We start from the raw sequence: 13,605 nt of genomic DNA, 5'->3' as shown, positions 1-13,605 counted from the left end.
TTTTTCAACGTGCCCTGCTGCATGTAGTACAATATTACAAGATTGACTGGAAGCACATTTGTTCAAACCATGCAAAATATGCTGAAGTGTGAAGCAATGAAATGACACCGACCAAAAGAAGTATTAAAAATAAATAAGTATGAATAATGTTGCGACGACGCTGCAGGACATTGACAAGTGCGAGCAAACAATTTCTTGCTTTTTTCAACGTGCCCTGCTGCATGCAGTACAATATTACGAGATTGACTGGGAAAGCTCAAAAATTATCGGCCAAGAAAGATACCTGAAATCGCGGCTGTATCTGGAATCGCTGGAGATACAGAAAACACGTCACACGCTCAATCGAAGTGCGGGAACCCTCCCCCCGTCATACATGTGTTGCTTATGTCACGTGCTGAAGAATACATAAGCTTGCATGAACTTTCCTTCAACCCATTGTGAACAAGGCTTCTGTAGCGAGGCCTAAGAGTCTTGAAGTTTTATTCATTTTTAGTACTTCTTTTAGTCAAGTGTCTGTCGTTTTATTGCTTCATGTTTCATCCCGACCAAACAGGCTTTTGTCGAATCCCCGACTTAAAAAAAGTTGAAGTGTTTTGTATACACTGTCCTGCAAAGGGTTAAAGTGCAAGTGTTACACGATCTCCTCTACATATCCCAAGGTAATAACCACTAAGCTACGAGATGCTTTCGAGTAAGTTTGCCTGCTGTAGAGAGTTGATCTCGCAACGTTGTGTTCAGGAGCAGAACACCAGTGATGCAACAAGGCTAACATAAAACTGTGCAACGAGGGACTACTTCGGTAGATGACGAGCCAACACCATGCCCCAAATACATGGGAAACAACACAACTTTTCACTCGTGGCCAGGGGGTAATGCCAGGCCAAGCCACTAAGTTGTTGACAGCAAAGAGGCAACTGCGATGTTATGTTTCCTTGCGAAAGGCAGTGCATGCGAGTAAATCGAGTACTGTTGCATAAAACCCCGGTGGAGGGCGAGATTTATGGCAAAAGCCGGGAAAGGTTGCGGCGAGAATTCAGCAATGGCGTCTGACCACTGCACGGGCGGATGCTACAGTGAAATCGCTTTCACTTGCGCCAAGCCCGCCACGTAGAATTCGGCAGAGGAGTTCACGATCGGCACACATGGCCTCATTAATTACGCAACGACACGGAAGGCAGGGCAGGGCTGCCGCACGGGTCGTGACGCGCGCAGAGAAAGAACGGCGACGACCACGCAGTCGGGGGCGCCGGTGCGTTACGGCGACGACGAGCGCGTAGGCGTAGCTGCGCGACAAGAACGCGTCGCCTGCTCCCTCGGCGCGCATGCACTGGTTCGTGCACGAGTCTTGAGCGCGGGGTAGGAAAACACGGCGGGCGGTCACAACCCGCCCACAAATTGCGCCTTTCCCAAAGCGATTCCGCAAGGAAGGCTCCACATTAAGCGTGTGACTTCGAAATCTTGGCAAGTTGAAGGGCATCCTTGTTGAGGTGATCGATGGGCACAGCTTGCAAGCGACTACTTACGCGAAGTGGCTGCGACCAGCACCGGGCTCGTAATCGGCAACTGTTTCAATATACCGGTCGATTTCTGCGCCGAGTGCGAAAGGTGTTGCGGCAGCAACTCGGAGCGGATGCGACCGAGACTGAGTTTATTATGCGGCGCCGACCAGCCCGTCCGGACTTCGCACCGTGCTCTGCCCATAACACATCCGTTTCACGAACTGCGCCTTGAGACAGATGCACGGCCAGCGTGATCACGCAGGCGATTCGCGCCGCCGAATCGGGGGGACACGCGGCCACCGTTCCTAACGCGTGCGAAAGGAAGGCGAAAGTTCCAGCTTTGTTGACACTAGAACTATAAGACATGGTTGGTCGCTTTGCCTATCAGCGTCGCGGACGTGCTTATCGCTAGCGCTAAAGATCAAAAATCCCTGAAACTCCCGCCGGCGTACGGCCGGCCGGCCGGTTCACCTGAGGCGGTCGCTGCGGTGGGAGTGGTTGATTAGGGCTAAGCGCGAGCTAGCGACATCGCTTCGTGAGGCACGCGCACTGGTCGCACACGCGTTGGAGAGCCTCGTGCGGAGACTCAGGGCGCACGACATCGGTGCTGCAATGACAACACTCAAATGCACGAGCGCGCTTACGAGCGCGTCAAATGAGAGCGCGCAAACTTGACAGGTAGGGCGAGCGCCGGTAGTGCGATCACCTACCCAGCAGCAGGAGCTTGACTTCCCTCGCTTGTCTTTCGCCATCAGCACGAAGGTCCCTGTCGATCTTTTTGGAGCGCTCGGCAGCCTCCTTGTCGGCGGCGGTACTCACAGCACAACCCATGTCGACTGAACCGGCGGCTGCAGCAGCGCTTGCTAGGCCTAACCGGTCGACGCTGTTTCGCACCACCAATTTATCCCCCACGATCGTTTCCCTTTCCGGTGCGGCTTCGGCGGTCGTCGTTCGTCGTCACTTCGTCGGACCAGTCGGTTAACGCACATCTGGAGACATCACAGCCAGCGTTTAATACCTGTGCCGGGGAAGCGCTTCGGTACACCGTGCCCTAACTGGCAACAACCAACCGACAAGTCCGGCGAATGCACAAGTTTTCAAACCTGTTGCCGGATATTGCCGGATTTCAAAGCGGTGCGACGCGCACCGGAAGTGCGCGTGTTCATCCGCACCTGCGATCCGTACCGCGCGCTTGTTGATCTTCGGCAAAAAACCCACACGCGCAATGTGTGAACGCAATCACGTGCCCCAAAACTCCTCTCCATACGTGTGCTAATCAATAATTCTGGTGCCACGCGGGACAATTTCGATCGCGATCAGGCCCGACCCTGATCGAATTTTGCTATCGCGATTGGCACCCTTCGTCAGCCTGCGCGAATGAACCAATCGCGATGGAGAAATTCAATCCCGATCGGACTCTATCCCCATGGAAATTTCCAATAGAAATCTGTAGTGGTCTTATACGAAATATATAGGTCCAATAGGAAAAAGTACAGGTCCCATAGCAAAGAGTACAGGTCCCGTAAAGATTTTTTGCCAGTCCTGTATCAAGGTAATACAATGTTGTATGAGACAAATAAAATGATTTATGGGTCCCACTTGAAGCAATAGAACTGGGGATATAAACTTGCCATGGACAAATGGAATGCGTTATAGCTGTCAATGAATTCAATAGAAGTAGTCATCATCATATGAACTTGTATTTGCAGTCTTCCTCCACAGGAAGCCAACTATATATAAGCAGGTTGAAGACACAGAAGGCGTCGCTTTAATAAAGCAAATATGCGTCCCAAAATATGCATGTTGCATAGAGGATATTCAGGTAATGTTTGTTGTTTCACTGCATTATTTCGTAGAGATTCAGAGCTCGCCACCAGCACATCTGTATGTATACTACATGATGCCACGATTCCTTATATATGCACTGTACTGTGTGCGAGCTATTTGGCAAGGCAGCAACTCCGATAAGCGAAGTACGGGAGGGTACCGCAAGAAAGCTTTGCTTTAAGATGAACAATCATTTCACCTTTGTACAACGAAGCAAGAAAACGTGTGATGTACAAGATAGTTACACTAACGTGGTGGGTTCTCTTGCTTACAGCAAAATAATCGGTGCGCGAGAAAAAAAATATTTTTGCATACCCCTTGTACACACTGATTTAAGGAAAATGAGCTGGAGCTGTCCACATGATCTACTTATTTTACCTGCGAGTATGGTCAACAAAAATGTGTCCCAGCTGCTTAGTGGTATTTAATTGAGATTATATATGTTAGTATTGCATATGTGCCTGTTGTCTAAAATAATTGAATTTTGAAAATGCTCGCAGGGATCTGATGTGAATATCTGCAGTTTATGGATACATGTAAAAGACTCAGCATCAAGTGCAAGTGAACGGTCCCACAGGCGCGGAGTCGATCATGCAAATAGATTCGCTGCACAAATTTGTGACCAGAAAAGATATGCCAACATGAAATGGCATGCAAGGAAGTGTTGAAAATATTGCACAGTTAATAAAACGCCTACGTTATTAATATGTGGGTTGCTGCACTCGTTATGCAAAACGGAGGTGAGGCGTGCAGACAGGACACAAGAGTAGAGTCTTGTGTCCAACACGAGCGCCGTCAACTTCTCTACTCTTGTGTCCTACCTGCACGCCTCACCTCTGTTTTGCATAATGAATCCTTACCAAGTAGCTGAGCTTTCTGCCGTTCTAAGTCTCGATGCACTCGATTTCGTCCGCATTAGGCACTCGCCTCTTGATTACTTCGTGGCAGAGAAATACTCGGCATCAGACTGTTTGTCTGCTGTGGCCTTTGTAGAAGCATGATTGTTCAAAGTGCAACAATTAAACAGATTCTTTGAGTTGCTTGCGGCTTCGCCAGTACAATTCCGGTGCGCTGGTCCGCCTGTCCAGCAATTTCCTACTGAAGGGAAACCTGCAAATAAAAACACCGCTCCGCATGCAGAAAAATGCTCTACTGTGACGCTTCTCAAACGATTGTGATTCACCACAAGAGCTGCATACTCGCGTGATAGTCTCAACAAGGAGATACATTCGTTTACTTACATGTGACGGTATATGCCAGAGCACTTCGGGGCTTCGGTGGCACATAAGGCACGAGTGTGCCATACCGTCCGCTGTCGACGCGCGATCGCATGTCAAACCTAAACTGTGCGAAACTACTACGCATCCAAAAAACATATTCGAAACCGAAATTCGCGTCATCTTTTATTGCATGAATGCGTACATCGTAATTTACATAAGTTACGGACTTAGCGATCGCTTTCTGTAAACTTAATATTGACGTACCACCTTCATAAAGCCATCAGGTATGCGTTTTTAGATGACAAAGCATAAGGTGACCTGTACTTGTTTTCAGCTCTTTCAATAGTAATTGCGCTGGCCACATTGATAAGTAGCAACAGGGCGGCGCCCTAGAGGTATAGTATGGTTATAGAGGCTAGAAGGTTATCCTAGTGTCGTGAAGGCGCGTGCCGACGTGAAATACTTTGCTATGCTCCGGCAGATGGCGCCAGCGCTCGCTGGCGGGTTGCTCTTGCGGGCTCCGGCGCGCTTTGCAGCGGGCGCTCGCAAGTGACCGGCGCTTCCCGCCGATTTGCAAGTTCAGAAAACAGGCACGCAATAATCTATGAAGGCTAGTCAACCTTACAATATTGGCCAGTACGCTTATCGTGACGAGCGGTGAAATAAAACTTCGTTTTGGGCTAGTTCGCCCATAGCTGGTTATGATGGCAGCGTAAGAGATGAAGACACACAGAAACTAGACGGTGCACTTGTCATGTGTTTCTATGTGCCTTGTCTTCGTCCCTGTTGTGCTGCCATTTTAACCAGAGTGACGGAAGCTACGCAAGCGGCCGTAATAAAATGGGGTTGGTATATATTTTTTTCTACGGGATAAGCGACACTAATCAGCCCACAAGGGTGGAGAGAAAATGGAATGCATTCCGTTTTTCTCGTGCATATAGTTTATTGCAGCTTTACAAAATTGCACACTATGGTCCGCAAAAACGCTGTATGGGGAGCGCTTTCAAAACCTATGTTACAAGCTTTTTTTTTATTGCACAACGAAGGTAGGTATGTACAAAAGCAGGGAGCATTTTCGTGACTGTCATTCTACTGGCATCGCCGCATTTTCAGGAGCTTCTGTTTTTCTCTTTGAGTGCTCCGCTCCATGTTCTTTGCTTTTGCAAAGAAGTGCAGCCTCGTCAGTACATAGAACTTTATTATGTTTGTTGTCAAACACCGCCCATGCTCACTGCAACCCACTTCTTTAAGCTTCGCTCCCTGAAGGAAATGCAAAAAGCAGACCATGCTTTCAGCATGAAGCTGATTCCTGCTGAAATACACAGTAAATGTGTCCTCAACTTTACAAACAAGCTCCTCAACAGCTTTGGAAGGGTAGATCAAGCCCCCATGATCAAACTGCCTGGTTAGTATAGAATTTACATCAGAATCTGCTTGTAGGGGCAAAATACAAAGGCAAGAGGCACACTCTGGGCATGGAAATTTTTTTAAAGACTTTCTGACAACATAGCCGGCTATATAATATACTAATCTACTGTCACTGTCCTTTCGACACAGTTGTCATGATCAAACTGCTTGCCTTGTGTTTTCAACACAGATTCTGCACACTCCAAATTGCCATCATCCAATAGCTCATCAATAATTTCTGTTAGGTGGTCAGCCTTTCGTTTTCCAACATCACTCTTTCGTTTTCCAACGTCTCTCTTGATGTTCCTTGCCCATGCCTTCAAGCGAACAGGGTCGGATGGAGCGCGGAACAACGACACCTTTTCTATCGACGACTTGTGACCGCCCTTACAAAGAGGAACAAAACATGTCCTCTCTTTTTTTGAAGGCATTATCACAGAAGTTCAACGTCGCATCGCACCAAGCCGTGGCACTACGGTCTCAACGAAAATAAAGGCTGCAACAAAGTGAACTACTCGGTACACGTGCTACCCAAAACTGACGACGACTTGTGTCTGCATTCCTTCGGCTGGCGTCGGTAACCCGCCACAGGAGCGCAGCGCCCTCTTCGAACTACCCCGCCAAGCATCCAAACTGGTTTCTCCGGCGCTTCGGGAAAGGGCGCCCGCTCTCAAGTTCAACAAATGGCCACAGAGGGCGAAAAATCAATCGAGGCGCGTTTCAGCGTAAGCGCGCAAGTGGAGCTACTGTAATTTGGTCGAAGACTTTAATTTGTGCTTTCTCTGTTAGGGGCGCTAAACATGCTGAATTTTTTACTTTACACAAACCATTGACATAAACAATCGAGGTGTCTAAGGATGCTTTTTTACCTCAGGCAAATAGGCAGTTAATTTTTTTTAAATTTGATTGTTGAAGCTGCTTTTTAGTCATAGCGTCAAGGTTTTTGTACTTGATTAACCACCGACAGCCGACAGCCTATTGGTATCGATGTGTTTCCCTGGCCGTTGGCGTTCGAATACTACGGCGGTAAAACATTTTCGAAAGCATGCTGGTTTCGTCTGCGAGTCACTACATAGACTTGCTGTAAAGAGGTCTACTCTTGGCAAAAAATAGTGCCTCATTTTGTTTAGGCGTTGATTATCATAATGAATGCGGCGGAGGTTGAGGGAGTACGCTTGAAGGTACGTTTTTATGCCGTTGATCTCCATAACACCGTAAGTACGCAAACCGATGTCACAGAACACTCGATGCATCATTGTGTGTTCTCCGTCATCGCTTGTTTGCTGTACGCCTTCTAATTCTTCGTTTTTTCTTCAAGTGTTGTATCCTCCTTTTGTCCTTGTTCTCTTGTGCTTCACTTACAGTATGTCGTTCCGTCAGCTGTAATGCGCATTTGCAAAACCAATACGTTTGATAAGACGCAGTGGTTATCATAATTTCACTACACATGTATTAAGCTGGCACATATGGTTCAGATACAGATACCTGTATGCGGACTTGCTCGACGTTGATGCGGAGATTAGGATAATTATGACACCCGTAAGGAAGAGGCAGCTGACGGCCGTAAGCTGTTGCGTTCTTTCCGCCAAACTACCCGGCCTGGTAGTGCTGTAAAGATGCTGTATAAAAGTGACACGCGGTGGCAGGGAAATTATTATACCTAGCAACCGACCATACGTTTTCTAGCTTAGGTCTTCTTTCTTGTGCGTTTGTGCTACCCTTATTAATGAGCCATTTCTTGACTATGTTCTTGACTATGTAACCGCGTTTGTGTGAATGCGTAGACGTGTGCTTTTTGTTGTACTTGTAAACTGCAAATAAAATATTTTCAGGCTTACTCAATCTTTGGTGTCGTGTGCGTTTATTCCAGTCGAGGCCATCGTGCCACCTGGAAACCGCATTCTGTCAGTAGCCCTACATGAAATGCAACAGCTGGAGCGCGGTGGCACAACTCGGGGTAACGGCGGCGTAATAAACGAAAAAGCGCTCGGGATGCCCTTAAAAGTCAGTTGAGAGTGTGCCTTAACTCGATATGACTCAGCGCTACATGTATTCTGCTGCGCCTCGATCGTGCTCCCGCCAGTTTGGTTGCTGTGTGGCAAACGTAGCGCCTACATACACATGTAGGCGCTACGTTTGCCACACAGCAACTAAACTCGCGGGAGCACGATCAAGGCGCAGCAGCCAGAAACCAAGTAAAGCCACAGAACACCTGGTAAACTGTGCAAAACCCCGTTTCCGTTTCCTGTTGTACAGCGCCACCCGTGGTCGCATACTTTAGTTCACGACGCCACCGCTACGCTTATTTCCGTAGCACTGTGGAAGGTACAGTTTCCCTTCTCTAAGTTTGTATAGGTGTTCTGTGGCCCGCTCCCGACACTAGGATAACCTTCTAGCCTCTATAGTATGGTGGCTAGAAGGGGGAGGTGACGCCGCCATATACGGCGAGAAAGCGCGATACTCTCGTTCATGCGCTGCCGCAAAGGCCGCGGGGGCGCTGCGGTCAGCTTGGCGATGCAGTCACGCGGTTGCGCGCGTGTGCAGCTTGCCGCGGTGTCTGGCAGACGCGACAGCGTTCCTGTTTCATCGCGGCTGCCAAAGTGTTCTCTCGTTTAAGGCAATATGTGTTTCGCTGCTGACATGTTGATGCGAGTGCCGGACTTCGCCGAACAGATGAATTCCAACGCAAAAAACGCGAGGCAGCGTCACTGCTTCGCCCTGGCTGAACGTCCGGCTAGTGTCGTCGAGGCAGCAGGGAGGGTGCTCTAAACTTAGGAGGGTGCGCTAAGTTGCATATTTCTTCAAGGTCGAACGTCTGAATTTTTTATTTAGTGGAAAGGGATATCCCTGCCTCCCCGTTTCTTAGTGGGTGTTCAATGTTTAATGTTTTTCTTTCAAATATACACAGAAGCATGTGTAAATGTGATATCTTGTATTTTGAATTACCCTGAATGCATGATGTGCAGTGCTTTGCTATTACTACGATGTGCAATAAATTTTTGGTATGCTTTGTATTACCTGTTCTGAACCTCATCCACATTTTTGAGGAGTAATCTGACGCGCTTCATATTACTGAAACTTAAGGAGTGGAAGACACCGGCCAAAGAGCAGCCAACCTTTTTTTCTCTCATTTAATACCCCTTTTAATTTCCTTTTTACATATTCCTTTATGCCCTGAGGCAATAAACAACGTTATTAAAAAAATGCAATCGCACGGACCCAAAACATATTTCCATCCTAATTCTTTTGGTCTGTGTCTCCTACTGTCATATCATGCACTATCTTGACCACACAGGACGCATTCGGGCCCTTCAATTCCTGAAACTGAAAGGATTCGCGAATAACGCTTTAGATACGCCGATGTGTTACGCAGCAGATGTATTTCAGAGGCAACCACTCGATTTTAATGGTTTTGTTTGTGGGGTTTCACGTGCCAAAGTGACTCAGGCTATGAGAGATGCCGTAGTGGAGGCACGAAGGACTCTGTAAATTTCGACCACCTGGGGTTCTTTGACGTGTACTAAATCGCACAGCAAACGGGCGCCTTGTTTTTCGCCTCCATCGAAAAGCGGCCACCGCGGCCGGGATGCCATCCCTCATCCTTGGGCACAGCAATCGGGCGCCCTAACCACTGCACCACCACGGCTAAAAATTGCATTCTGTCAGCCGTAGTAACGTTCGACGAGCGTTTAATGAGCTAAACCATTGCTTGCAACAACATCACTGAAAGAACGACGCGTTGCGTGCACGGCAGGCGTCCTTGCGTGTGCTCAGCCAGCGGCGCGTACCATGCATCGACGGATGGATGGATGGAAGGTAGGAGCGTCCCCTTTGCAACGGGGCGATGGCAGTTGCCACCATGCTCAGATTTTTATTTTGCCTTTTATTTTTATCTGTGCTGTGTGTTATTGAATTTCTCGATTTTCTTTAAATACGTCTTCCTACCCTTTTAACCTTATGTCACCTCTCTGCCTTTGAGCCACCAATCCTCCAATCGCCTTTTGCTAATTTCCACCGCATATTTATTTACATGACTATCATCTCTGAACCCTAGGGCCTCAGGAAGGGTGACTGTGGCCGCATCGACATCGGGATTGCTACCATCACATAATCTAGTATGAGGTGTTCCATCGTTTCTACATATCTACCACACACAGTACATGTGTCTTCGTTAAATTTCTTTTTATAGCTCCGCGTTCTAAGACATCCTTCAAAGAGTAGGGCACCGCCTCTTGAGTTATCATAAAACGCTTCCTTCCTGATCTGCTGTTTCCAGTATCGATATAGTTCTACACTATGCTTCTTTTCCATTGTATTTATCCAATTTTTACCTTCCGCATCTTTAACCTGTCCTTTAATGCTCTGTCCTTTTTCGTCCTCGTGTCTGGCATACTTACTGGTTAGCTCCCTAGTTCTTTTCCGCCATTGCGAGTCAACGCTCTTTCTGTATAGGTATTTAAACACCTTAGCTGCCCACCTGTTATCATCCAATTTCCTCAAACGTTTTTCGTATAGGATTTTACTCCGAGCTTCCCGTGCTTCGAATGCATGATGCCCAGCCCATATCTCCCAGTACTGCTTCGTTTGTGGTTTTCCCGTGGGCACCTAGTGCTAACCTTCCCACAGCTCTCTGATTTACTTCTAGTCTCGACTGAACCTCTGCCCTTCAACACAGGACCGCGCATTCCCGAAAGTAAGCCCCGGCACCATTACTCCCTTCCAAATGCCTCTCAGTACCTCATACCTGTTGTAACCCCACAATGCCTTATGTTTCATTATCCCGGCATCTCTTCGCCCTTTTGCTATTAGAGACTGTTCGTGCTTTTCCGTGTACATCTGCCCTTTGTTTATCCATACCCCGAGATACTTGTATTCGGCCACTCGGGGTATTTCGTGGCCTTGTATTGTAAGCTCCTGATCAGTTGTATCGTTGAAAAACATCCCACCGGACTTAGCTGCACTAAAACTGAAACCTAAACTGTCTCCTTCGTCCCCACAGTAATTAACCAGAGTTTGCAAACCTTCCTGGCTATCTGCTAACAGTACAATATCGTCCGCATACATTAAACCCGGTAGTCGTTGCTCAACAACCTTTTCGCCTAATCTGTACGACAGATTATACCCTAGATTGCTTCGTTGTAACCTTCTTTCCATGCTTATCATATAAAGCATGAACAGCAGCGGTGATAGAGGACAACCTTGCCTTAATCCTTTGTGAACCTCGACAGTTGTCGTACTCTTGATTCCTTCCCATGTTATTTCAACATTATTTTCTTGATATAGTTCCTGTAGAAAATCAATTACCTCATTACCGATACCTTCAGCTTTTAATATGTTCCACAGGAGTTCCGTGTTCACATTGTCGTATGCACCACTTATGTCCAGGAAGGCTAAATACAGAGGTCTATTTTCCGCCTTAGCTATTTCTATGCACTGGGTAAGCACGAACAGGCAATCATCTAAGCGCTTACCACTTCTGAACCCGTTCTGAAGTTCTCCAAGTATTCTATTACTTTCTAACCACGACTGCATTTTTAATTTCACCGCCTGCATCGCCAGCCTATATATATATATAACTGATGTTATCGTAATTGGTCGGAAAGATTTTATGTTCTTCTTATCACCTTTCCCTTTATAAATCAAATTCATTTTACTCTGTTTCCAACTGTGCGGAATTTGCTTATTTGTTATGACTGCCTCCAATGCTTTTATCAGCGTTTCCTTGCTTCTTGGGCCAAGTTCATTAATTAACTTGATTGGAATTTTGTTAAAACAGGTTATTAATAGCGTCACCTACGGCCGTCGGTTGAACGAAAGTGGGCGCAAGCTGTTCCCATAGAAGCCGGATGTCTGTGCAGGTCCGGAGTTTCAGTAGGTCGTGCTTTTCACATTGTAGCGCCACCTTATATACACAGGTGACGACCTCTACACGCGTTGCCTTTTCGCGGAGACGAGAAAAGGGAGAGGGCACGGAACCAAGTTTACCGGACAACGCGGCAGGCATCTAGTAAAGGAGACCTGGTCCGGCTGGTCATTCAACATGGCGTACAGACAGCCGTCGTCGATCCGCGTTGAGACGGAACTCTCGCACGAGGAGAAGCGTCTGATTCAAGAGCGAGCCAAACTCAAAGCACAGCTGAGGCAAGAGTACGTTCGCCAACTCACAGATCCGCACAAACATGGCTCGGGAGGCACTTTGGTGAGCTCTCTACGGTCGGTTGGGTGAATCAAGGTCGACTTGAATACTCTCTGTGACGAGTGCTGCGAGGTTCTCACTGGTGTTGTACCAGTTGGGGGCTGCTTTTTCGTCGCGACGATAGATATGATTTTTTACAAGCAGTGCTCCAGGAGGGCACATGTAACCGGCAAACGGGGGCCTCAGAAGAGCACCTGAGATTATAACAAAGGAGGCGGCGCAGGATCTTTAGGGCACCCAAGGGGTGCGGGGGGATCAAAGCTGGGCGGGGGGGCACGGAGGCCGAAGCGTTCCAGGGGGTGTTCGCATAAAAAAATTGGCTGTCCGCGATAGCGGAAAGCCGATCTTATACAGCCCAGGCCTCGGCGCGCCCCAACCCACGGACCAGGGTAACAATAAAATTCAAACAGCGCTAGACGACAGAACCAGAAAGCGAAAGAAATGGCATTGCTGCATGAAGGGTAGATTGCGAGGCAGGTACAGCGCGTGCGTATGTTGGCTGTCCAGAGTTTGTATCTGAACATAGATGTAGGACCGGGCGCATGCGTCCCCAGTTTTGTACGTATAAGCTTACTTCAAATAAATCAGTTGTAAGTTCAGCGCCGTGTTTGTCTCCTCCTCTTTCTGGTCCTGTCGTCTAGCGCTGTTTGAATTTTATTGTTACCATGGAACACCAACTCGCCCAATCCGCTACCCCACGGACCAGTCCGGGTTCCAGCTTTGGTGTCCTGGAGGCGCCGCCAATAATGCGAAATAATGGCACGTTGTTACAATTAGTGAAAAGCTCGACTGAATTAATATAATTATGTCCAGCCGCCAACTTCTGACATTAAGTTCAGCAGTACCGCAACCCGCAATTCTGCAACACTAGTCAGAAATTTGCCACGAGTGCTTCGCTAAAGTTGTTTATATTGCGCTACCAACCCCATGGCTGTAGTCATTGTCTGGCACGGGCTGGACTCACTTGATGTTTACGTGAAGCATACCTGAGAACATGTGTGGTTTACATTGCTGGGTGAGCAGGCTTTTCTGCTGGTCAACCAAACCTTGCACTAGAAAGGCAGCTAACGAAATGGAGGCTTTAGCACCAAAGCCTTCACTTGATCGTGTGCGGTTTCACTAAGGGAGCAGCAATGCAATTAGGAGAACGCAAAAAAAAAGAAGTCTAATGGGAATTCAATGAAGGGTAAGTAAAATGGAAAGAAATACAGCGAAACATGTTGCTCACTGCTTATCGCACGAGGCCGGACGTGTGCGCACTTGATGCGAGCACCATGCAAAACTCGTTAACCGACATGTGCACAAGCAATCAACAGTTACGTGTTTGTGCTGGTGTGTCGAAGATCCAGAATGCAATGGGCTATGCTGCACAGGCAAAGGAAAGATTGCTCAGGCTTACGATGACTGGACGTGTAGTGTAGGAGGCACATTAACCTTCGAGACCTCGTACTACATT

At 47.7% G+C, this 13,605-nt stretch overlaps 2 protein-coding genes across 6 annotated transcripts in view; one reads left to right on the top strand and one right to left on the bottom strand.

Moving 5' to 3' along the window:
- Positions 1–4,640, bottom strand: part of LOC142584565 (guanine nucleotide-binding protein G(i) subunit alpha-like) — a 146,360-nt gene extending 141,720 nt beyond the window's left edge. Inside the window, exon 1 of one of the 5 annotated variants that reach the window (XM_075694670.1) lies at positions 4,568–4,640. Coding sequence is in view for 4 of the 5 variants with exons in the window: in XM_075694668.1 (XP_075550783.1) it covers positions 2,210–2,330 (121 nt within the window). In the remaining variant the exon portion in view is untranslated. Of the gene's footprint in view, positions 1–2,209; positions 2,671–4,567 lie in introns of those variants that run through there. The other 4 variants (XM_075694668.1, XM_075694669.1, XM_075694671.1 and 1 more) reach the window with 4 other exon arrangements.
- Positions 4,641–11,921: 7,281 nt separating this feature from the next.
- The window catches only part of LOC142584564 (NADH dehydrogenase [ubiquinone] 1 beta subcomplex subunit 4-like), a 42,706-nt gene continuing 41,022 nt past the window's right edge, over positions 11,922–13,605 (top strand). Inside the window, exon 1 of the mRNA XM_075694666.1 lies at positions 11,922–12,152. Coding sequence (XP_075550781.1) covers positions 11,994–12,152 — 159 coding nt within the window. The 5' untranslated portion in view covers positions 11,922–11,993. The remainder of the gene's footprint in view (positions 12,153–13,605) is intronic.

Source organism: Dermacentor variabilis, chromosome 6 (genome assembly GCF_050947875.1).
Source record: "Dermacentor variabilis isolate Ectoservices chromosome 6, ASM5094787v1, whole genome shotgun sequence".
Lineage (NCBI taxonomy): Eukaryota > Metazoa > Arthropoda > Arachnida > Ixodida > Ixodidae > Dermacentor > Dermacentor variabilis.
This window is presented reverse-complemented; position numbering and strand designations above follow the sequence as displayed.